Raw genomic sequence first — 24171 nt, 5'->3', positions numbered from 1 at the left:
TTCTTACTGCTTACTATGAAGTGATCCGTGGTGAAGTCTTCCTTACCCTCTCCAAAACATCCTTCTCAGACTGCTAACATTGCTCCATGGCACAAGCCAAGCCAGTTCTTCCCCTAAACCAGGTTGTGAAGCAAGAAATTAGATTAGTCACAACTCCAAAAGCGACAGCTAGCTCAAGGTAGCAAGAAAGAACTTCTCAGATATTACTGCAGTATGCAAGCCAATTCTGACTCCAGATACGTAGATGGCTTTCCCATTCTGTCAAGGTTTACATATGGGCTGAAAGCTTTTTTAAGTATGTTTTTCAAAGCCAAGCAGCATTAGGACAAACTGTAGGTATTGCTACAGAAATACACATCGCTTCTCCCCTCTGTAAAAAGAAACAGTTAACTAAAGCAAGCTTTTGTTCACGATTTCTCTCCATCCATTTCCTGTCTTTTTGAGCAGCTGAAATGGTCATTTATGAAGGCAGATGTGAACATGCAACGAAATCCATGTAAGTGGGAGGCAACGGTACCACAGCATGCCCAGGTTGTGATGCAAAACAGCACCAGCTGGTGAGAGACTGCAGCAAAGTGGCAAATTTTGAAGTCAGAGAGATTAGGCAGAAAAGGCACGGATAAAAGGTCTGGAAAAGCGATTACACGAGGTGAACAGCAGAAAATAAAGGCTGCCCAAGATCTTTAACAAACTAGAAATGCCACAGGCAAAAAAGGTAGACATTAACAAAGAAGCAGCAGTAAATGATTCTTAGAGACCTAAAGATTAATATTACAAAGAGTGAATTGTTTGCACACTTGCTGAGAATATCTTTTGACATTTTGATATTTTGAGAAGAACTTTTGATTACAAAACTATTAAGAAAGAATGAGAACTCCTCACAGAAAAAGGTAGAAAAAGCCTTGAAAAAAAAAGATGGATGTCGAAGAAATCAAAGTGGCAGAGACCACCATATCCAGACACCACCAAAATCCTGAAAACTTCTAGATCAAGTACTTTCTATCACCCTTTTGAAAAAAAAAAATGCACAAGCACATTACCAACACATTTATTATTTTTCTTTTGCTACCAGATTTCTGTAATAAGTTTGACAGGAGTCAGTAATGCATTCAGAAGTACCGACCTAAACTGGTGCATTTATATCGTGCCACTGTGAAATGTGGACAGTGCACATGCACTTATCCAAGCCATGAACAAAACCCCCACTGACATAAGTATATCCAAGACTGCACTAGAAAGATGCACAGAATAACCTCAGGGAGATTTCTGAAGGGCATGCCCCTGTGGGACAGGACACACCTGCTAAATTAACACAAATTTAGAAACAATTACAGGCAAGACAGAGCAGATTTCCTACTAGTCAGCAGAAAGCACAGTAAAACAATTGTTTGCAAGCACTCTAGTGTGACAGTTCTTAAAGTCAGATTGGAAGCACACAAGGCCAGGCTTAAGCTGAGTGGGTTCTGTTGTAGCAGCAATTTCTCATCAAGAGTAACTGCTCTACACAGAAAATCCACAGCACTTTTGAATGGGCATTTCTGCCCCTCCTGTCCTACAGCTTCACTGTGCCTTCAACCATCAGCATGTTACGTGAGAATGCTGAACAGCAAGCAGCTTTCAAGAAGGTTGATAAGGGAAAAAAATAAGAAGTTTCTCTCAAAACTTAACAGCTTTGTTTGCAAGGGTCTCGCCCAAACAGTCCATTTTTAAAAAGTTACTTAAAAACACTGTATTTCAAAAAAAGAGAAAGAGGGTAAGTCTAGTATTTTATTTTTCAAATGACAAATAGCCATTTCAGAAGATTTATTTATTTTTGAAATACAGAATGGAGCATTTGCAAAAGACCTGGTCCTCTTCACAAATACAAGGTACACTCACTGTTCTGAAGGAAGATCATGCATTTAGCAGCATTGTTCATCAAAGAGCTGAATTTTAAGTCAGTTAAGACTGACAGCTAGTAGGGAAGAAAATAGATTTTAAACACCATTTCTAGCTTTTACAACTTAGCACTACAACATTCCTACAGCAATGTATTAATTACTAAGCAACATGATTATGCTGAAGTCTATGCATGATACACAATGCCACATCAGAATAAAAAAAAACAAACACTGTGTTGTTAACTTTTCATTATAAAAACAGCAGACAGAAGACACTTTCAGGAACAATCTCACAGAAACTAGGCAGGCTGAGACATGCAAATGTTTGACAAAACATACACACAAGTGTTGCACTGAGGACTATAGAACTGCATAGACTGAAATACTGCAGTACCGAGGAAGACAGATGTTATCAAAAAAGTTTTTAAAAGTATGTATTTAAGTAACAACTGCTAAGTTTTCTTGCCTAGTCTTCCGCTGATCCACAAGCTTATTGTTGGCCATACACTCTTAGATTTCGGCTCTACAGGAAGCTTCTGTACCCATTACTAGAACATAAACTTGAGGAAGAAAATAATTCGGTCCTGAGTGTCCTTTTCACATACAAATTCATTTTATCTTAGTAACAGTATTAAGGGCTGAGGAGGTTAACTACAAAAATGTCAGCTGGTATTTCTTTTTCTCTTCACCTATAAAAAACTGCAAATGGAAAAGTTCTCAAGTAAATTCAGTTCACACCAAACTGTGTGCCAGACAAAAATGGGTCAAATAAACATACTCTAGAACACAGACAGTCTTTGCTGAGAAGCAACACAGATTCTGACCACATCCTACTACAGCTGCTTGAGTCTGTACATGATACATCATCTCAGCAGTCTGAAGTTAAAATTAGAGTCTTGTCCCTTTACCAGTATAAAAGCCTATGTCAAGGATCCAGACTTGATTCATGTTCTTCGGTTTCATCAGGCAGTTCTTCAGCAGATGCACCACACACATTGTCCTGGTTATCTGCAGACTGATTTATCTCAGAAGGTTCCCCAGCTGCAATCTGAGTTGCTTCTTCTTCCTCTTCTTCCTCAACTTCCCCATCGTCCTCCACGTCCATCTCAAACACCCTCACGTGACGGAGATTTGAACTTAGCTACCAAGACATTAAGAAGTTTCCATTAATAAATAAATAAAAGCACCAATACTATTTTAAATGTCACCCAATAGCTTTGAAAATAGCCTTTATCTTTAAAATGGAGGCATCAAGGAAATTACTAACTTTTTAAATTGCTCTGCAGTCTGAAAAGTAAATCAAGTAGTTTAACTTCTGTTAAAAGTTTTCCCATGTTGTGTCATGAGAGAGATACGACTGTATCCTGACACACTTGTAACAGACCACGAGAGAATAATCTCTTAATTAAAAAAAAAGTTTTCATAAATCTCACTAAATTAGCAGAAACAGGTTATCACTCTCTCCAGTCATAACATGTTTTAATAGTTTCCAAGCTTGTTCACATATACTATACTTACCACACAGGAAACTTTTCTAATGCCATTTACAGAAACATACTGAGCTTTCATGTTCTCCAGCACTCTCCACTGATTCTCCAAGAAGACAGTACGTGTCAATATCTCACCTCTTTGCTCATCCAGTCTGCACATAGCAAGAAGAAAAGCACAAAGCTAGTACATAAGAAACAATTCCACTACTAAGAAAAATCTCAGTCAGTCCATTTTTTTACATCTAACTTTTATTATATCATATGCAACAAGCAGATAAACATAAAAATCATAATGCTGCTACAAATATTCTAGAGTGGGGGATCCAACTGTGGAGACACAGCATGGTTCAGCTGAGGAAAAAGATTACAGCAGGTGAAAAGGGAGTTGTAAAGCCTGATCTTCCCACAAGGAACAGCCACAGCAGGAGGATGAGGATGGCCTTCCTTCAAACCTCTCTTCTACAAGAAGAGGAGCTTCTGAACAAAGTCCTGGAGGCAATCCCTCCACTTACACAGAAGTTTGGCCTTCATGACCTTTCAAAGATGTATCACTCCACCCCCACTCACAAGGTCTGTATGAGGGAACTCCCTGCCTATCAGCAGCCAGGATTAGTTTGAACTTGCTTTTAATATTTTCTGTTAATTCTTCAATACACAATTTCTTTGTGGCCTAAAAAAAAATATTTACAGTTCAGTATGCCCATTTACTTTGGGGTAAAAACATATCTTAAGCAATCTACCAGAGGGGCACAGGGAGAAAAAAGAAAAGCAAGTAAGGCACAGCAACTAAAACATTAGATTCAATAATTACACTGGCCTTTTTTGTGTCTGTCTGTGTGCGCACGAGTGTGTGTGTGTTCACTTCCCCCAGATGCTCTCCTCTCCCTGTGCCAATGCAGACAGGGGCACCAATTCTGATGTTCCACAGCTAAACTGACAATAGCTGTTAAGTTTGACTACCAGGGAAAGACGAAGCAGTATCTGTGTATTTTCATTACAAGGTAGAGGTATATGAGCAAATATGCTGAAAACATCCTAAATTCAAGTATTCTTACCAGCAATGTTAGCAACCTCATGAAAAGATTTCTGATACTACAGGATGTCTTCAATTTGTCCTGGCATTTCATGAAAGCCATAAACACAGATAGTAAAAATGCAAAACCAACCCCCCAAAAAACACAAAACAAACTGTTTAAGGAGGCTTCCATCTCCCCACCCCACTCTACCCAGCACAAAGAGGTTTTGAGTTTAAAATCTTTACACACACGCAGCACACGAGTAACTACACACAATTAAAATATGTGCTTAAACTGCTTTTTTCCATACTTGCTCAAAGTTTTTCAGTACCTTTTAGTAGAATCCCAGATTAATTCCCTGTCTTGGTCCTCATCTGTGTATATGGAAGATAAAGGCAACTGAGCCAAGACTCTCTCCTTTCCCTCTTGTTCCACACTCTCCTTCAGAACTACAGTTACAGTTTCATCATCATAAAAGTGTGCATCTAAACAACTGTAGCATCTACAGGAAAATAATTTAGAAAGCATCGAGGAATAAAAGTAAATACAGAACTAAAATATTTTAAAGTTGCACAGCATTCATGTTAAAAAGTATTCAGGAGTAAACAGTGAGCTTTACTGTTAAATGAATAAAAAGGTCATGCAGCTAAGACACTGAAAGACAGCAATAACCACAGCAGACTCCTGTATCATTCAGGAAAAATGATGTGAAGGAAAGAAAACACCCCAAACTTACTAGCAATCTTGTTATTTTCCATTTCAGGTGAAATGGAAGAAACAGTAAACACAAACACCCAAGAAAATTTAGAAACACAACTGAAGCTACAGAGGGCAATCACATCTGGCCTTTCTGCATGAAAAGGATGAGCTTAGTCTGGCATGCCTTTTAAGATCCCTTCAATCAGGCATGTCAAGTCTCACTCCATCTTAAAGAACATCACAGATATAAGTAAGAGCTGTTTCCAGCTAACTTATTTTCTTGTACATGTGCTAAAGCTCTAGTTTTCAACTAAAGAACTAAAATTTATTTGACCTTGAAGTGCAAAGTAAGTCTCCCACAATCCTGCAGCTTCATGCACCTGTGCCATTTCTTACAGATTGACTCCCTCAGGAACTACAAGCTGGTCCAGCATCTGAAGCAGTAACTTGCAAGATAAAAGCTAAACTATAATGCTTGAGAAGTTAACTTAATGTAAAATAAACACTAGAAAACATGGTTTTTTATTTAGCAATCTGCAGTTCTGGAAGAAAAATCAAATACACTGACCTGGAGTCTGAGCTGTCATTTATACTGTTGTTCAAGAAGCTTCCAAACTCTACCGCAAGAATTCCATTACTGACAGACCTAGAAGAACAGTGATTATTATCTTAGGGACTTAATTTCTTTCCCATTCATAGAGAACCCAAAATCTCTAATGACAACTGTGGTAAGAAATGGTGTAAGGCTGTCTAAGCTTAGTACAGTACATGGCTACTTCCCAAAATGGTGTAAATGGTAAGAACTTTTTGATTTCTTCTGCCCCTCAGCAAAACATGACTAATCGAGTCAAATGGGAAACAGTCTGGTTTGTGGGGTACAGCTCTTTGCAGGACTCTTGGCTTAGTTGTCCTAGTCTCAGGTCCATTAAGTTACTTGTTACTCAGATTTACAGAAAACAAGTTCAGACTGTTTTAGGTATCAATGAGGGAAGAAATGGGACAGAAACTACACCACAAGGCTGCAATTTTGTCATCAGCAGCTCTCAACTGGAAACACAAAAGATAGTTTCATCATGTATTTTCTCCAGCAGTAAAACTGCTTCAAAAATTCCCAACCCTATCACAATTAATTTTCATCTCAAATTAAAGACAGATTATAAAAAAAAAAAAATCAGTATTTTACAGAGAGGAGGATTTTTGTCATTTTCTAAACCCAGGTCATTTCAGTGATGTCACTGACAGAATGCAACTTAAACAGTTCATAGAATGGTTCAGGTTAGAAGGGACCTTAAATATCACCTAGTTCCAACACTCTGCCATGGGCAGGGACACCTTCCACTCGAACAGGTTGCTCAAAGCCCCATCCAGCCTGGCCTTGAACACTTCCAGGAATGGGGCATCCACAGCTTCTCCAGGCAACCTGTGCCAGTGCCTCACCACCCTCACAGTAAAGAATTTCTTCCTAATACCTAGACCAAACCTACCCTCTTTCAGTTTGTCCTTGTCCTGTCACTACAGATCCCACTAAGAAGCCTGTCCCCATCTTTCTTACAAGCCCCCTTCAGGTAGTGGAAGGCTGCAGTAAGGTGTCCCTGGAGCCCTCTCTTCTCCAGGCTGAACAGCCCCAACTCTCTCAGCCTGTCTTCATAGGAGAGGTGCTCCAGCCCTCCGATCATCTTTGTGGCCCTCCTCTAGACTTGTTCCAACAGGTCCTTTTTATACTGGGGGCCCCAGAGCTGAATGTGGTACCTGAGATGGGGTCTCACAAGAGCCAAGCAGAGGGGGTGAATCACCTCCCTTGACATGCTGGCCATGCTGCTTTTGATGCAACCCAGGAAACAGCTGGCTTTTTGGGCTGCAAGTGCACACTGCCAGGCAATGTTGAGCTTTTTGTCCACCAGCACCCTCACATTCTCCTCCTCGGGACTGCTCTCAACCCATTCTCTGCCCAGCCTGTATTGATTCTGGGGGCTGCCCTGACCCATGAGCAGGACGTTGTACTTGGCCTTGTTGAATTTCATGAAGTTCACATGGGCCAACCTCTCAAGCCTGTCAAGGTCCCTCTGGACAGCACCCCTCCTTCCAGCATCTGGACCACACCACTCAGCTTGATATTGTTGGCAAATTTGCTGAGGGTGCACTCAATCCCACTGTCCACATTGCTGACAAAGACGTTGAACAACACTGGTCCCGCTATAGATCCCTGATGAACACTACTCGTCACTGGTCTCCACTTGGACATTGAGCCATTGACCGCAACTCTTTGAACGTGGCCATCCAGACAATTCCTTATCCACTGAGTGGTCCACCTGTCAAATCCATGTCTCCCCCGTACAGGGACAAGGATACCATGTGGGACAGTGTCAAAAGCTTTGCACAAGTCCAGGTAAATGATGTCAGTTGCTCTTCCCTGATCCATCAATGCTGCAGCCCCATCATAGAAAGCCTCCAGATTTTTCAGGCATGATTTGCCCTTAGCGAAGCCATGTTGGCTGTCAGCAATCACCTGCTTATTTTCCATGTGCCTTAAAACAGTTTCCAAGAGGTTGTTTGATCTTGCCCGGCACAGAGGTAAGCCTGACCAGCCTGTAGTTTCCCAGGTCCCCCTTATTTCTCTTTTAAAAAATGGGGGTTACATTTCCCCTTTTCCAGTTTGTGGGAACTTCACCGGACTGCCACAGCTTCTTAAATATGATGGATGGTGGCTCAGCCACTTCTTCCACCAGTTCCCTCAGGACCTGCGGATACATCAGGTCCCACGGACTTAAGCACCTTCAGGTCCCTTAGATGGCCTCCAAACCAGTCTTCTGCAACAGGTGGTTCTTCACGCTGCCAGTCTCCACCTTTGCCTTCTGCAACTTGGGCGCTGTGGCGGGAGCACCGGCCAGTGAAGACCAAGGTGAAAAAGTCATTGAGTACCTCAGTCTTCTTCATATGCTGGGTAACCAGGTCTCCCATTTCCTTCTGGAGATGGCCCACATTTTCCCTAGTCTTCCTTTTATCACCGATGTACCTATAGAAGCTTTTCTTGCTCTCCTTATATATCCCTGGCCAGATTTAATTGTTTCAGGGCTTTAGCTTTCCTAACCTGATCCCTGGCTGTTTGGACAGTTTCTCTGTATTCTTCCCAGGCTACCTGTCCTGGCTTCCACCTCCAACTGGCTTCCTTTTTGTGTTTTATTTTGTCCAGGAGCTCCTTGTTCATCCATGCAGGCCTCCTAGCCCATATCAGCACAACTAGGCAGTGACAAACTGTATCTTGGACACAGAAACTCCTGAAGGTACACAAAACTACACCCCAAAGAGATGTATTCTATTTGTTGCACCTGTGAGTCCAACTCCCATTTTTCCTTAAAGCATTAAATTTCAGGCTGCAAGGGATTAATCAAAGAATAATATTGACAGTAAGCCAAAGCACTGAAAGCATGATGCCCTGTAATTTTTCACAAGTTTGCACAAGTGAGCAATTCTGTGAGGAACAAAACTAAGGGAGCCTGATTTTTTTCCTAAGCCTAAAACTATCTTGGGTCTTGTGATTAGATTTTCTGAGTCTACTACAACACAAACTCCTGCTGCAGTTCCCTATTGCATTTCTCAATGTCTCCACATTTTTCTCTAATATCCAAGAAAGATCACATTCATGCTGTTCATTCCTTTTTTTCAAATAGATTAAAACTGTAATTGTCTCTACACATGTGCTGAAGCTCTCGAACCACTTTTTCCCTTTGTGTCTTACCTGGAAGTATCAGTATGTCTCCTCAAAATGTATATTTTAGAAACAGAATTTTCGAGTATGGTGAAGAGAACATAATGTATATTGGATGTTTTGTCATTCCACCTGTAATGTAAGGGAAGGAAATGAAAATTTAGATCAAGTTTTAATAATTGGTAAATTACATTGAACAAGGAATAGCAACATACTTACAGAAATGGTAGTTTAAATAACTGAGGTGTGGAATCTTCACTGAAAAGGAAAAAACAAACCAGTTTATAAAATGCTACTGTAATTTTGTGCAACTGAGCTCTAGAAATAACTTAAAGAAATACCTTTGAGAAGTTTTATAAAGAGACATGTAGACTGCTTGATGCACTGACTTTCCAATTATATCCTAATAAATACAATAGGCAAAAAATGCAGGCAGTTATTCATAATTATACATGTTTTTAAGATAAAAGAAACCTCAAACAAACAAAACCACCTAAGTACATCTGAAAAAAAATCACCAACACTTATGCTGGAATAAACATCCCCAACACAAACACTACTGTCACTTGACACACCTGTTTCATGTTTCTTCATAATATATAGACTAACATATTGTCAGCTAACAGTTATAACAGTTATCAAGTACATAGCACATTCACCAAGCTAATTAACACGAAAAATAGATCACAGTACCGTGGGAACAGAAGACATGAAACAAAAAAATCCCCCTTACACTCTCCCTAGCCAAAGGCAGTGGTGAAGCTGGGCTACATGCTACCCCCTAAGTTGTAAGCACTCAAAGGCAAAGAAAACTTCAGGCCTTACTACGCATGACTACTATCTTTCAGTTGACTGCTACCCCTAAAAGAAAGTTATCATTTATATAAATTGAACTCACCGCTGGCTTTTGTAAACACTGATCAATGACCTCTTCCATTTGCCTTTTGACAAAATGTAGTGATTTCTCAGGATAGTAGGGAAACAGAAGAGGACTTTCTGTAAACAGATAAAGTTTTTATAAAAAATGCTTGATCTCTATAAAAACATACTACACCGTTATTAAAATGATAAATTGGAATGAGTCCAGTGGAGGGTCAAATAAGATGGTCGCAGGGCTAAAGCATATGCTTTATGAGTGGAAGCTGAGGGGGCTGCATTTGTTCAGCTTAGAGAACTGAGGGCTAACAAGGAAGAACCCAGTGGTCTCTTCAGCTGCCTAAAGGAAGCATTACAGAGGACATTATTTTCAAAGCTGCACACAGGGAGAGGAGAATTAACAGTCATAAGCACCAGCAAGGGAAATTCCAATCACATATAAGGAAAAAAGTTTTGACAAGGATTGGTTAGCCACTGGAAAAGGGCAGACATAGAGAACTCAACTGCACAAAGCCTTGAGCAAGCCAGGTTATCTTCAAAATTAGCCCTGTTTTGACTGGATTAGGTGACTGCCTAAATAATTGCCCAATTATAAATTCTAACTCAATTAACTAACTGGATTACAATATGAAAGGAGATAAATGAATGAGAAATGGAGGCCTGTCTGCCCCTTCAGCTTTTCTTCACAGCCCGTTCACAATAGCAAAAAGACTGAATTGCATTTACCAAAAAGCTAGAAACACAGTTGTCATAAAATATCTTGTTTAAGCAAAACAATTTCCATGCTTTTTAGAGTAGCTATGAATGGGCTTCAATAGGACTGATTCATTCTTACGAAATTAACTACTTTGGAAGAAGACTTTTAGCTTCTGCGATATATCTCGTTACTTATTTTAAGTACATAACCTGTTTCTTTTCCAATGCTTAGCTGGAAAAATTATAACAACTACATCAACCAACAAAGCAATGTAAAACACCAATGAAGGCTAGAAGGTATCAATCAAATGACAGAAGCTTTACTTGTCCTATAGTCCCATAAACATCTCAACACTTACCATTAATACTAACAAAATCACTTAAAACCATCTCTACAAACAATTACGAAACTTGGGTTGTAACAGAAATGATCAGTCAACACATTTAAAGTATCAACCATATTTTCCAAGTATGTCTAAAACCACATTTTCTAAATATTACTTTCACAAATGAAAATGCTACAACTTCCCCACTTTTTATTGAATCAAATAGGCAGAAAAAGGCAGCTACAGCAAATTCTATTAAAAGGCAGCTTATGCTGTAGAAGTTTTACAGTCTACGGTTTCTGAAGTTAAACAAGACTAATTTTCACCATCAGCTTGCTATAGTCTCTTACTTCTTTTTCACCGCTAATTAAAAAATAGTCTCAGACTCCAGTGAAAGAGAACAAGTTAAGACACTTTCCCCCAGGTATGACTTAAGCGTAATTATTACTTCCTTGAACTCAAATCAAGACCTCCTAAAATAGACATCTCCTGGGATTCCTTCCAAGTCAATATTTCTGAGACTGGTACATAAAAAATATAGGAAACTCCTAATACCCAGAAAAAAGGTAATTGACTGGGTAAGCAGCTACATAAAAACTGCATAAAATAACATGGCACATTTGTTTTATTCTACTCAGATGAAAACCCACAACTAACACTATAGAAATAACTCTTAAGCATGAAAAAATAGATTACTCTTCTGCATTTGTTACATTCCACATGTATCTTTGATTCACTTTTACTTTTTACTAAAGCACACACAACCTTTAATATGAGTACTGTCTTTAAGAAAGTTAAACCACTGGTTTCCCTCTGTATTAGGTGGTGATACAAGGTCATCATCTTCATCTTTCAAGTACTAGAAAAAGAAATGGACATTTTTAAGATTGCATGTTAAGAATAAGGGACATTAGATTTCACTTCCACATTGCCCCTCACAAGTCTGTTAAAAATTTCTTGTTAATTTAACATGCCCTACTTTTAAAACTAAGTATTCTACCCCTTCTAGAAACATTAAGAGAAATCAACTATTGTCAAAGATCACATTGATATTTCCATAAAAAAAAAAATTTTAAATCAAGTTTCAGCACAAATGTTTTGAAATCCAGTGATTAATGGCATAAAGACAAACAAACACATTTCAGTTTTACATTACTATTGCTGGCTGCAAAGAAGTTTCACCCTTTACCTAAAAAAACCCAGCATGTGCAAGGTAAAACTATTAGATGAATTTTTAAACACTCCTTTTCCTGACAGGGTAAAATAACTAAAAGCTCTCCTTTACCATTACTGGAATGTGCAACAGAAAGCAAAAGGGACAGAGAAGAAAGGTGGACACAGCTTTAAAAGCTTCTCCATCTAAGGATTTTCTCATTTGTTCTTTTCCCATTTGTTCCCTAGTTCTTTACCTGACCAACTCTCTCCACATTGAAGTATTTTCCTTTACGATTGTAAAGTTCTGGTGCCTGAAAAAATTATGCAAACAAAACCATTATTTAAACCCAAAGTTAATGAGAAGTAGCGTACAAAAAGATGATTGAATTATTTTTTTACAAGATTTTTTCAGATTCAATTATTGGCAGCAAAATAGTCAGATGCTGCACTTGACAAACCAACAAAACTTACCTCATTAAAATGTTCAGTAAGAAAATCAGCAACAAACGTGATATCTTTTTGAGTCATCTAAAATGAAAAAAAAAAAAAACAAAAACCGTCAGAAAAGCAAAGGATAAGAAATACATTTCAATGAGCACAGAACACACGTTCTGCAGGCTGAACAAGCACAGCTCCCTCAGCCTGTCCTCACAGGGCAAGTGCTCCAGCCTCCAACTTGCTTGGGAGCCCTCTGCTGAAATCGCTCCAGTTTATTCATGTCTGTCTTGTACAGGAGAGCCCTGAACTGCAGTAAGTGTTCTAGATGAAAGATGATGAGTGCTAAGTAAGGAAGGTAACTACTTCCCTTGACCTCCTAGCCATATTCCTGTTAGTACAGCCCTGGTTACTCTGGGCCACCTTTGTTGCCAGGGCACGCTGCTGGCTCATGCCCAGCCTGCACCCACCAACATCCCCAGGTCCACCCCATCAGTATTGCTCCCCAGCCAATTTGGGCCCTGCTGTGCAGTGGGTTACTCTTTCCCGTAACAGAACCTTGCATTTGTCCTTGATGAACTTCAGGAGGTCCCTATCTGTCCATTCCTCCAGCCTACCTATTTCCTTTTGGAAGGCACCTCTGCCCTCAAGCGTATTAACTGGTTCACCCAGTGAGAGGGCGCCTGCAAATCTGACGCAAGTGTATTCCATCTCCTCTACCAGGGCATTGGTAAAGATGTTAAAATCCCATTCCGGTTAACTTAATCCTTTAGGGCATATAAAAAGCTGCTATACACAGAGGTCTCACATTCACATACAATATACTATTAACAAAGAAAACAAAAAAAAATTAATGCGAGACAGCATATTAGCGTGACTCTGCAGGCATCAACTTTCTCAAAAGAAATGACACAGACTCTATCCTTTAAGTTTTGGAACAAAAATAAACCTTTAATCCTGTGTTCAAGTCAAGCAGAATACAGAGTATACCACCATTTATTAGAAAATGTTACTACTACCTTGTTCAGCTCTGGGAGCACATGATCTTCTGACATCCTCAACATGGCTGCGGGAGAAATTATACTCTTACTGCATTAACATTAATACGTTCTCCTAATATTCTTAATTTTCCATGGCTATGTAATAAGACATTGCTAATAAAATAGGAAGGATTAATTTGTCAGAAGCAAAACAGTTTGGAATGAAGAATTACGAATTGAGACTAAAATTAAGCCTCACTTGCCCCACTAGTTTAAAATACAGATCGTGGAGAATTTTTATCTTTGATCTTTTCCAACTGCATTGTACCCTGTACAAGACTGAGATAAGATTATTATAAAAACAGTTCATATGAATTTATTCTTGTGCAAACTAAGAGCAAAAAAAAGATATATATAAAATACATGAATACTCTCATGTCCAGAATAATGTGTTTTAAGAGAACTGCACAGAAGTAATTTTAAATCAGTGAGGCTTAGATAAACAGTTCTCTGTCTAGTTTCAACACAAGCAAACACAGTCAACAATTAAATAATGAAAGTTCTAACATTATGACAGAGAACTCTGATTGTTCTGCTTTCTGCAATTTTAAAAATTAAAATTATTATATTTGTACTAGCAAGTACTAACGCTGCATTTCTGGTGCTTTTACAGTATCTGGTAAGACTGCTTACTTTTTTAAAAAAATTTCTAAAGAATCAGTTAAAAATTACAAACCTATTCATAACTACTTTATAAAAACAAGCAGGCTAAAGTAGAGTGCTCTGCTCTTCCTTCTAACATTTTACCTGCAGCTACACAGCTACAAGTGAAGCTGGGTATTAAGTGCATCTGGACATTCTGAGCCCCTTTACACCTGTGTGTAACCTTACAGGTAACTCAGTCCCCAAAGCATGAAACAGCAAGTGACAGAGTAAAGGAGAGTTAGACTATACTTCAAATTTGGTGTAAACGAAATGAAGTCCTTTAATTTCTTCAAGTCAAGATCAGCAAACTGCTCATGAAGCAGACAACAGTTTGGAGTAACGCTACAGGGTAAGTGTATACAATACCCACTGTACACACACTAAGTTTAATTAAGACCTACGTGTTTAATATTCTAATTATTCTTGCCTTATCAACTTTAACCTTTTAAATGTCCAGGAATTTTCTGACAGAAATAAATAGATGGTTATAATTAAGATTTGCTTAATTACTTGCTGACATTTAAACGCTTACAATACAAAACAGATATCAGACCCTTACTATGTTATCAAGCTTACCAACATACAGCCATCGAAAAAATGCTTTGAAGTTTTTCATACTACTGTCGATAACTCTGAGCAAGAAACAAGAAAAGAAATTACCAGATCTAAATGTCACAAGCTGCTCCAGGCTTAAGTCCCATCTTTACTACAGAAAGGTCTACAAGCACTATCAATTTAAAAAATAATGCCAAATGCAACCTTCCAAATAAGACTTGTCTTGGGGTATGTCTATAAGACGCAGTGAGACAAGATAAAAGCTCACCACCAGAAGAGGAGCCTTGCTTTCCCAACCTCTTCCATTCCCAGCCACATGCTTCCCCTTAAAAAACAATTATCAAGTCTTATATATAACTCCCCAGACTTTATACTTACTGAAGCAGCTCATTTGCTTTCAGGATGAAAGAACCAACAGCAGTAATAGCCTCTGCAAAAAGAGCTAACCATTATTATTAAGCTTTCAAAATTGAAATCAAAGTGGGTAAGGGACAAGCATGCTACTCTACCTTCAATTCCAGATGCATCTAATCCCAGAGATTCATACTTTTGTTTCCATAAAGCCATTCCTTTCAATTCACTCAAGTGGTATAACAGTGCCTCAGAGCCACTAGGAAGGCAAAGCAAAGTAATATAATCTTTTACTCACCCTTTGGAAATTCACTGCTTCATTGCACGCTACATTTTTGTCATTTAATGTGCAAAGTGGAGAGCTTTGTAAGGTGGTCTGTCATGTAAGACAAAGCATCACTTTACAGAAAAGCAAATATTGCCCTAATGATTTTAACCACTCCACAAAGTTGGTGCAAACGTTTTGCATATATCCTGCATATATGCAGGCAGTGATATACAGGTGACATATCATGGAGACTGTTCAAAGTACTTCCACAGTTCTCCACTACCCAAAAGTAAAATAGTACATTTTGTCATGACCACAGTCTCTGCTCCCGCACACCTACATACAAAGAACCACCAAAGCAGCATACTGTCCTTTAGCAAAGCACAAAATATGCCATTTTATCTACAATGCATTGGACATTCTGTGACTTACCTCTGCAAATGACTTATGACCAACTTTTGTATACTGGAATAGGAAGACTCTATAGACTGACCGAGTTTTTTTAAACCCTGTTAAAATAGAAATACAAACATATAATAATTTTCTGTTAACAGACCAGTGATTAAAAGACATCAAAATAGATTATTTTAATATGTTAAAAGATATTAACATACCTTTACTGTCAGTTGGTTCATTAGTAATGCCTGAAGTTCCAGACTGAAGAGGTGGGGGAGAGAGCCAAATATATGTTCATTTTGTATTTCACTATCAAATGCAAATGCATACTCAGATAAAACAACAATAACTACCTTGCTTTGCCCCATAACAGCAGCTGCATAAACTCATCCTGAACAGAAGTGGTTGTATTCTTTTCCTGTCAGTCAAAATGATTGGAAAAGATTGGTGAAGAGATTAAATCTGGGCTACCAAATAATCTCACAAACACTTCAATAAAAGTGGATCGGAGGACCCGCCCATATCCTTGAATGCTGAAATCAGACTACTAATCACTGAAAATTTTCTAGTATTTTATGCTATTTTCAATTGTATTACCCAGTAAAAATTCCAAGCAGTTTGCCATCACTAAGAATCTATTTTGAAAAAAATAAATAAATTATTTGATTCAATTAACCTCTAGCCATGGTCAATGAACACACAATGTAAGCAAATCCATAATGGCTGTTACACATGCTCTGTTGAACTAGGCTGTAAGTTCTGGTGGGCTGTTACTCAACATTTACATTATTCAGTTTATCAGTGACTGAAGTTCAAAGAGCACAACCTTTAATAGAAAGCAACTGATAATAGCTGTGCAAGCTGAAAACTATCACTTCCGAGTAACTTAGAATAAATAAAAAAGCTTCACAACACAATCATGCTTCATTGTACTCTGATATCTTCAGCATCAGAAACCTTGACACAATAGCTTCCAGGTTGCCTCTGAACTTCAGAGTTTGTTAGCTGGAGGCATCATGTTTAAACAACATTAAGATATGCAGTACGTTAATGTGAAAAACAGAACTACTGCAAAAAAAAAAAAAGTTTTCCCAAAAGAATGGTTAATACCACAGTACCTGTACAAACTTCGTTAGTCGTGAGTCCATCTGCATCAATATTTCTTCCCACGCTTCACACATACATGCCAATGACAACTTTATATACTGTAATACAGACATTAGCATTATTCCCTTTTCACTCCCTTCAAAACACATGAAAGAACTGGATGTTACAATACAAAGGGAAGATACAATGTAGATATTACATAAAACTTATCAAATTCGAAGTTAGGGCTCTACAATAACTTAAAACCAACTTAAGCTTCCCACTAGGAAACCTTTATTTTACTTGCATTAAGAATATCAAAGCCTGTAAGAACTGTGATATTAAAAGGACGTTGTAGCACAACTGTACCTGTAACAGAGTTGAAATGTGAGTAAACTTTCGAGCCATTCGAGTTACCTCAGGTAAGTAACTTGATAATAGACTAGTGTCCAGCTATAATAAATGAAACAAGCAACAGTTACAGATGATTTGTCTTTTAAATTTTAGATTACAGAAACTAAAAGACAGATTGGGAGGACCCACAGAAAAATTGTCATTTCTTATTTCCTTAAGGTTGATTTTAAGAGGGAAATACATTCAATTCAAAGGGGCAATAAATATTTTTATTACATCTATAAAAACTCCTGATAGGGTTCCTCATTTTGGAGTCCTAACAGTAAAAGTTTTAGGGATGACTATTTGGGATAGACTGGATAATCAACAGCATTGCTGTGCCTTCGGGTGCAGGATGAAGAAAATCTGAATAACTGTAACTGTAATTGAATAAATGAATGTTCTATTTAAAATATTTTAAAATAATGCCTCAGATCATCATCATCAGTCTCACCAGTGAGACTGCATGTTAACATGATAAATCCAGAAGCATAATGGGGGTGAATTTCACAAAGACTGGAAATAAAAAGTTTGTTTTTTCTGCAAATAATGGGAAAGCAATAAAGCCACCAGAAAGTAATTAAAAAAACAGGTTTACTGTTAAAGAACGTTTTAAAATTACTTGCCTGAAAATATGTTATCTCTGCTGCATTGTCTGAGGAGTCTTGTATCTCTGTAATAACTGACAGTGATTTCAAATCACTAGACAAACATAGTCCACGACAAGATCCTGCCACCTGAAGGATTCCAGTTGGAAAGTTAATGAAATACTGCATTTCCTCCGAGACGTACTTACTTGTCTAACATATTCACATACAAAGAAGCCTGCAGTCACTGATATGTAAAAACAAAGCAGATTTTTCAGCTGCTGTTCAGGAACAAATGTACTCTTTTCACTGCAGATTAGTGTTGAACTTTGTTCCACTTGAAACAAGATGTTAAAATTGCCAGAGCTAAAATGTCTTTCCAACAGTAACAATACAACTCAAGAGAAACAACTATTCCTTTTCTTTAAATTCAGCAACCCAGTTTCACTTAAGTGTAAGTGTACATACGTATTTTTTCACTCAATTCAGCTGTAGTTTGGTACATTATGAAGAAAAAAATATGGAAAAAACAGAACGTACCCCAGTTACTGTAGCAATCTTGAACATTCCATAAGCATAAATCTCAATAAATCCTGAGCTGCCACCAAGGACAAGAGCATTAAGCCTATAAAAATAAAAGAATGTGTTGATGAGCACACTGAAACCAATTCTAATGCATATAAATATAATTCTTAATACTTAAAATTCATCCCTTTACTAAAGATCCTGTAAAGAACCACTGAACAAAAAGAAACACTGTGCTACTGTCTATGATACAAGAAATTTAAAAACCAAAAAAATATGAGATTGGATTTTATTCATAAGACCTGCCTCTAACATTTACAGAAAGAGTATCAATTACTAAATTAACTGAGAGAATAGGGGGAAAATTATACACTTTAGGCACAGAAGTCCTTCTTCACTAACTCTGTACTTTGTAGAGGAAAAGAGTAACAGTTTCTAGCAAGAGCCCACCTACCAATAGACAGCAAAGCATTCTTACAAAAGTAATTTTGTATTACTAACTACACGCAGAGTAAGTTTGTCAAAGTCACTCAGCGGCACTCCTCAGCAAAACCGCAAAGGCAATAAATGTTTGAAAGGGATGCAGCAGCAAGAAACAGCCACAAGGAACAACAGCACCAGAAACTGAACACCAGTTCAGAGAGTAGGGTCGGGGGCAGGCAGGTCTGCATTTTGCCCATTTATTACAACCAACTTGCTACAGTGACTGGGAAAAAAGCTTCTCTGTGACCTCTCCTTTTTTGTCTAAGTTTAAAAAAATTGAACTTTGGACAGGGAGGTTGTCTATTGCTGTCATACATCCATACTTCTTGAACTACACATATTTGCTTACATTGAGGTGAGCAGTAATGCTCTCCAACATGAAAAATGAGCATGTTTTACATGTCCCCTTATAAATACAAGAAAATTAACTGCAATTTCTGCCTGTTACACACCTAAATACATGTTAAAGGAGAATGATTTCATTAAAGTGAAAAGGGAACTTAACAAAATGGTATCTGAAAACCTTTTGGTTTGATTAACTGAATGGATGAAGGAGCACAGAGTCCAGAAAGCTCCTACACCACAGACAGCCACCACGTGTGTCTCTAGCAAGGAAGTCCTACTGTAAGTAGAGGTATCAAATCTTAAAAAGGAATAACTGGTAATAGACAGAGGTGAATAAAGAGGATGATTCTCAGTAGTGAGACTGTAAAGAACAGTGGAAGAAAGCGAATGGAAAACCAAGGCATAGATGTTAAGCACTCTCCTCAAAAATGCACCACAAGCACTCTACAAAGCCAGTCTCAGTGTGCTAAACTACACTTTCTCCAGTTGCTCCTCATGTGTTTCCTGCTAAGTGATGTTTACTTATTTTAAAGTAGCCCTAATACAGCTGATATCAGAGCTAATTTTAACTTTGTCACACTCATGCAAACCCACAGGAATTTCCCATTTATAACAAGCATTCACAAACATTTCCAAGCCAGCTTAAGTAACACATATAACATAGCCTTCAAATGTACCCCAAGAAATCTTTTTCTAAGGGAAAGATATGGCATCAACAGCAGCTGCTAATGAAGTCCCTTATAACCCCCTAAACTGAGGGGGAAAGGGGTAAACTGATACTTTATTTTCCTAATATATTCTTTGAACTTGATCTTTGTACATGACAGAAATTCCATATCCTTTCTCCAGGACCCTTAAAAAGAGATTATGTATAACTGAAAAGTAAACCCACTTATCCATTGTTTTATATCTTTAAAAAAAACAACCAACCAAAAAAACCACAACCACCTGCATACAGAATTTACCTTACATCACCCAAAAGCTTCATAATCTCATCTGACTTTTCTTCACTGAAAATACAAAAGATATGATTGGGGGTTATATAGCTTTTCCAAATACTAGAAAACAAAATGAAACAAAAAAAAAAGAGAGATACACAAGATGACAATTTCTTACCTGAAAATTTTTGCAGTGGTACTGTAACTGAAAACAAAATAATTATTCTCAATAACAATGATCAGATATATAATCCAAAGCATCTGTAGAGCATTAAAGCTGAATAACCAAAACATTGACAATGAACAGCAAACTGTATCTTCTCAAGCTCAATAGCATAATGCTTACTTTTTCGGTAGCGCCGGTAATTTAGGCAAAAGGAGATTTGATTCATCCTCAGCATTATAAAAGGAAGTGAGAACACTGAAAAAGAAGTAATACTGTTTATCATCCCAGCCATAAAAAGCATATACTCAATACACCATGTATATTAAAGTTACAAATATCCAAGGGTAATCCCCTACAGGGCCTTTAATAATTTATCAAATCATCAAATTAATAAAAGAAATCTGAAAAATCTTTTTATTTCCACCGAAGAAGAACATGAAGTTTCTATCTGCTGGCTCAGTAGCTTGCCACCAAATCCCTCATCATCTGTAAGCAGCTATGACTAAGATTTTCTGTTTAAACCCTGTACAGCCCTGAAGTACAACCTACCTGCACCTCAAAAAAGCTAAAGACACATTACAGTGAGAGAAGACTAAATGCAATACCTTAACACCACACCTTAGACATGCCAGAAGGATGAGATTCCTCACAAAAGGATAAATCTACCTCCATCAGGAGAAAAATGCTAGAGTGATTTAAGATGCAGTCATTTTACTATTTTAAGATTGGTGTTTTCTGGAGAGGGGGAAGAATCCCAAAATCAGGCTTACACCACCTCCCTTTTAAAAAGAAATGTCTTATTTAATTATTGTCTGCAATAAGTTGCATATCAGAGGTTTTTGTAAGACCACAAAAATAGGGACCACAATATCCTCCAGCTCACAACTGCTGCTGAGCATTGTCCAGTGCCACAGAGCTTATGGTCACTAGGGGCAACCTGACTGTGTGAAGCAGGTACACCCACAATAGAATTGCCCACAGGGTTGGATGGAACACTAAAGGCAGATCGTGAAAGAAGTAAGCACCAAACTAAAGATCATGAAAACACAACTGAAGATAGATTTCAATACAATACTTATTCTGACTAACAAAACATCTCATTATAATATCTATTAATTTATTAAAATAATTAAAGTAAACGGATCAGAGACAGGCTGTACAAGCTAATATTAGACTAAGCAGTTCTTAAGAAGTGGGCACTCAAGATCATGCTGAAATTTTTGCGTGTAACCTAAAGAACCACAAGACTAAGATATCAGCACTAAAAATAAATGTATGAAAAGTGTCTATTTAATAAAAAAGACAATTTTAAGCAAAAAGGTAAAAAAATCCCCACAGCTACCTAATATTATATTATTTTATATGACTGCTTGTAGCATAGTAAGTATAAATTATTAGTAAAGTGGCACTACATAGCCCATAATTTACTTCAAGGGTTTTTTGGACTCACGTGCTTTCCTCAGTTACTTCCATCCAATGCATGTATGTAATAGATGAGTCCACGGAGAAGGAGTGCAAGCTTTCAGGTTTTTCTACATCACACAGAATAATCCGCTTCGTATCAGTAAGGCCAAAAGCCAAAACTAGAGAAAGATGAATAAAATGTATAAATAACCAATGCACAAAACTTTGTACTTTACACAGACCTAGGAAATAACGTGTCTTCAAAGCCAACTACTGCACAGAACTTTGTCTGTTTACAGTCCTTCCAAACCATCTTTTGAAATCTACTTATTAAAGTGAAAATTTGAACTCAAATCATATTTTATGTGATGAATTTAAGTCAAAGGCCTGGTTTCACAATTACGTACCTACATATTGAACTGAACATGCTTTTAACACTTCTAATAACAGTTCTGACAAAGCAGAGGCTTCAGCTTTTGCAAATTTGAGGCCAAAATTATACATGAAGAATGTCCACCAGAAAGGTTTGGGTTTTATTACAACAAAATACAATTTAAGAATTGCTAAGCAGGTTCTGCATCACCACCTTCTTAACTTCATTCATCCACAAAAGCGTGTGGCAGGCATAGGTTTCTGTGCTTACTTCCTTGTAATCACACGCAACCAGCTTAAAAAGAAGTTTCTTAAACCCCTCGGACTCCATCATAAAACAATATAGGTAGCTTTTATCCACATGTCATGGAAGAAGGCATTGTTCCCGTTCTCCCACCTCTAATGAGTCAAAAAATTAACTGATTTCCAGCCTAGGTTTATTAAACTACTAACTTCAATATTATTTCTGTTGACAAGGAAAAGGCTTTTTTTTTTTTTCCTTCTTTGGTGTATTATTAGAGCAATTTCAGACTATGCTAAATAAGCTAACATCTTCAGCCAATCCTGATCAGACAGCCTCTCCCAATAAATTTGGTATTTCATACAGAAATATTCTGCTTAGTTCGGAACTTGGGAGTTTTGCTATACCTCGAAAGCTGTATTTTCGACATAAACCCGCCTTGCAAATCTTTCTTGCAATTGCTTTCAACATTTTAAATCTCTCTATTACTTTGAATAAGCCTACATAAAACTAAGCCACACTTCTCTTGAAACAGCTGACTTGAGAATTTCCTTCACAGGTAAGAGGTATCGTCACCACAACTTGCACTGATTTCCAATGGGATTTTTAATGCACTGTATCACCTCATATACTTGACATTACTTTTGCCATCTGGTCTCCAAGCAAGGGCTGTCACTTCTTTTCCTGTATTTTCATTTGGAGGCAAACTCCACACTCGTTGGAAGTTTGCAAGCCGGTGAAGTAAAACCTACAAACACATTGAAGACAAAAACAATCCACGTTCTCCCATTAGTACCAGCTTGTAAATCAGCTCACGATGCGCTTTTTTAATAACTCCTGTGTCTTAAATTTAGATTCGTTCCTATGACATTTTAGAGAACAGCATACTGTTTACAGCAATACAGAGAAATAAGCTGCTGCCTTGTATAAGCCTGGAAGCCTGTAACCAACAGGGGCTACTCACGCCCCTCCGGCAGAGACAGCCTGAAAGCGCAAGTTTTGTCTTCATGCATGATCACATACAGCGGTTCCAGGAAAAAACATCTGAAAACATATTTAGCTTAACTAAGAAGTTTCACGTGCTTTAGAACGCCATAGAAGCAGACAACGTATTACCAATGAATTTGCTGGAAATTAGAAAGTAAAAACGAAGGAGCAATAAGTATTGAGGAGCTTGATAAAAAATTTGCTGTTCTTGGCTAAGCTTACAAGAATTATGCCACAGATGACAGCATAGGCACCTCGGGGACCGCAGAGCGGAGGCAGCGCCTCCCCGCCAGCAGCAGCCGCTCTTCGCCCCTCAGAGTCCTCCCCGCCGCCCGCCTGGCCCCACTCACCTCCCCCGCCCGGTTGGCCAGGGCGATGAGGTCCCTCTTGGGGGACCAGGCCATGAAGACGATCTCCTGGGGCAGCTGCTTCTCCCCCACCTGCCGGAAGGCGGGCATGGCGGCGGGCCGCTCCGGCCGAGCGCCGGCCGTGCTCCAAAGGGCTGCCGAGCCGCTCTCTCTCCCACCGGGCGCCTCCTCAGGCCCCAGCGCCGCCCGCCCGCCCTCCGCGCCCGGCTTCCGGAGGCGGAGCTTCCCGCCGCGCCGCCGGCTGGGCCTCGACGGGTGCGGGACCGCCGCGGCTGCCCGCGCCTCAGCGCCCGGCTCGGGGAGGGCGACGCAGGGCAGCGCGGAGGCGGGTCAGGCTCTTCCCGCCCTGCCCGCTGGGACAAGGCCCCGCCTGCGGAGGGGCACGGCCTGTCCCCGGCGGGGGGCGGCTCCCTCCCCTCGCTCCCCACGCGGGGCCGGCGAAACGCCCGCGGCCGGGAGGGCCCGGCGGCAGAGGGGGCGGGGCCCCGGGCTGACGCAGCGCCCTGCGGGGGGCGGCCGCGTCTGGCTGCCGGTGCCGGGGGAAGGCCCTGCCCGGCCTGCCTGCAGCGCAGAGCAACGCCGCTTTAGCTTCGGGTAACGCCACAGGAGGCTATCATCCCCTCCCGCAGCGCACACCGGGTTTCGTATGCTTACACCCAGGAATACGCTAGCCCACCTCGGTCAGCAGTGCCAATCCAAAATATTGCATACAATGATTTTTTCTGTACAACACATGCAGGTA

At 39.1% G+C, this 24171-nt stretch overlaps 1 protein-coding gene across 4 annotated transcripts; it reads right to left on the bottom strand.

Moving 5' to 3' along the window:
- Positions 1 to 1753: 1753 nt before the first annotated feature.
- Positions 1754 to 23623, bottom strand: ANAPC4 (anaphase promoting complex subunit 4). Of its 4 annotated transcripts, none has more exons than XM_037390652.1 (28): positions 23412 to 23623; positions 22717 to 22822; positions 21508 to 21640; positions 20238 to 20312; positions 20070 to 20096; positions 19919 to 19963; positions 18141 to 18225; positions 17640 to 17750; positions 16990 to 17073; positions 16653 to 16739; positions 15888 to 15952; positions 15753 to 15795; positions 15571 to 15647; positions 15029 to 15129; positions 14898 to 14949; positions 14541 to 14596; positions 13296 to 13345; positions 12316 to 12372; positions 12099 to 12155; positions 11455 to 11548; positions 9690 to 9787; positions 9133 to 9194; positions 9011 to 9049; positions 8822 to 8923; positions 5654 to 5731; positions 4718 to 4888; positions 3399 to 3522; positions 1754 to 3021 (listed from the first exon to the last, which is right to left on the bottom strand). In XM_037390652.1, exons 1-28 carry the CDS (start codon positions 23517 to 23519, stop codon positions 2806 to 2808), a joined length of 2403 nt encoding a protein of 800 aa, XP_037246549.1. In that variant the 5' UTR covers positions 23520 to 23623; the 3' UTR covers positions 1754 to 2805. The 4 variants fall into 4 exon arrangements, with proteins under 4 accessions (XP_037246549.1, XP_037246558.1, XP_037246532.1 ...); XM_037390661.1 differs by having other exon boundaries at positions 13299 to 13345; positions 23412 to 23622; XM_037390635.1 differs by lacking the exon at positions 20070 to 20096 and having other exon boundaries at positions 23412 to 23617.
- Between the last annotated feature and the right edge of the window lie 548 nt (positions 23624 to 24171).

The sequence above is a fragment of the Falco rusticolus genome, chromosome 1 (assembly GCF_015220075.1).
Source record: "Falco rusticolus isolate bFalRus1 chromosome 1, bFalRus1.pri, whole genome shotgun sequence".
In the NCBI taxonomy this organism is placed as follows: Eukaryota; Metazoa; Chordata; class Aves; order Falconiformes; family Falconidae; genus Falco; species Falco rusticolus.
The sequence above is the reverse complement of the archived record's forward strand: the minus strand, read 5'-3'. Positions and strand labels throughout refer to the sequence as shown.

What these genes read in the sequence shown, in the direction of transcription:
- ANAPC4 (XM_037390652.1), bottom strand. Translation starts at nt 23,519, where the DNA reads ATGCCCGCCTTCCGGCAGGTGGGGGAGAAGCAGCTGCCCCAGGAGATC. An exon ending in ATGTGGAGAGAGTTGGTCAG is followed by an intron (nt 11,549 to 12,098) that starts GTAAAGAACTAG and finishes TTCTTTTTCTAG; the next exon opens with TACTTGAAAGATGAAGATGA. An exon ending in TTATTTAAACTACCATTTCT is followed by an intron (nt 8,924 to 9,010) that starts GTAAGTATGTTG and finishes CTTACATTACAG; the next exon opens with GTGGAATGACAAAACATCCA.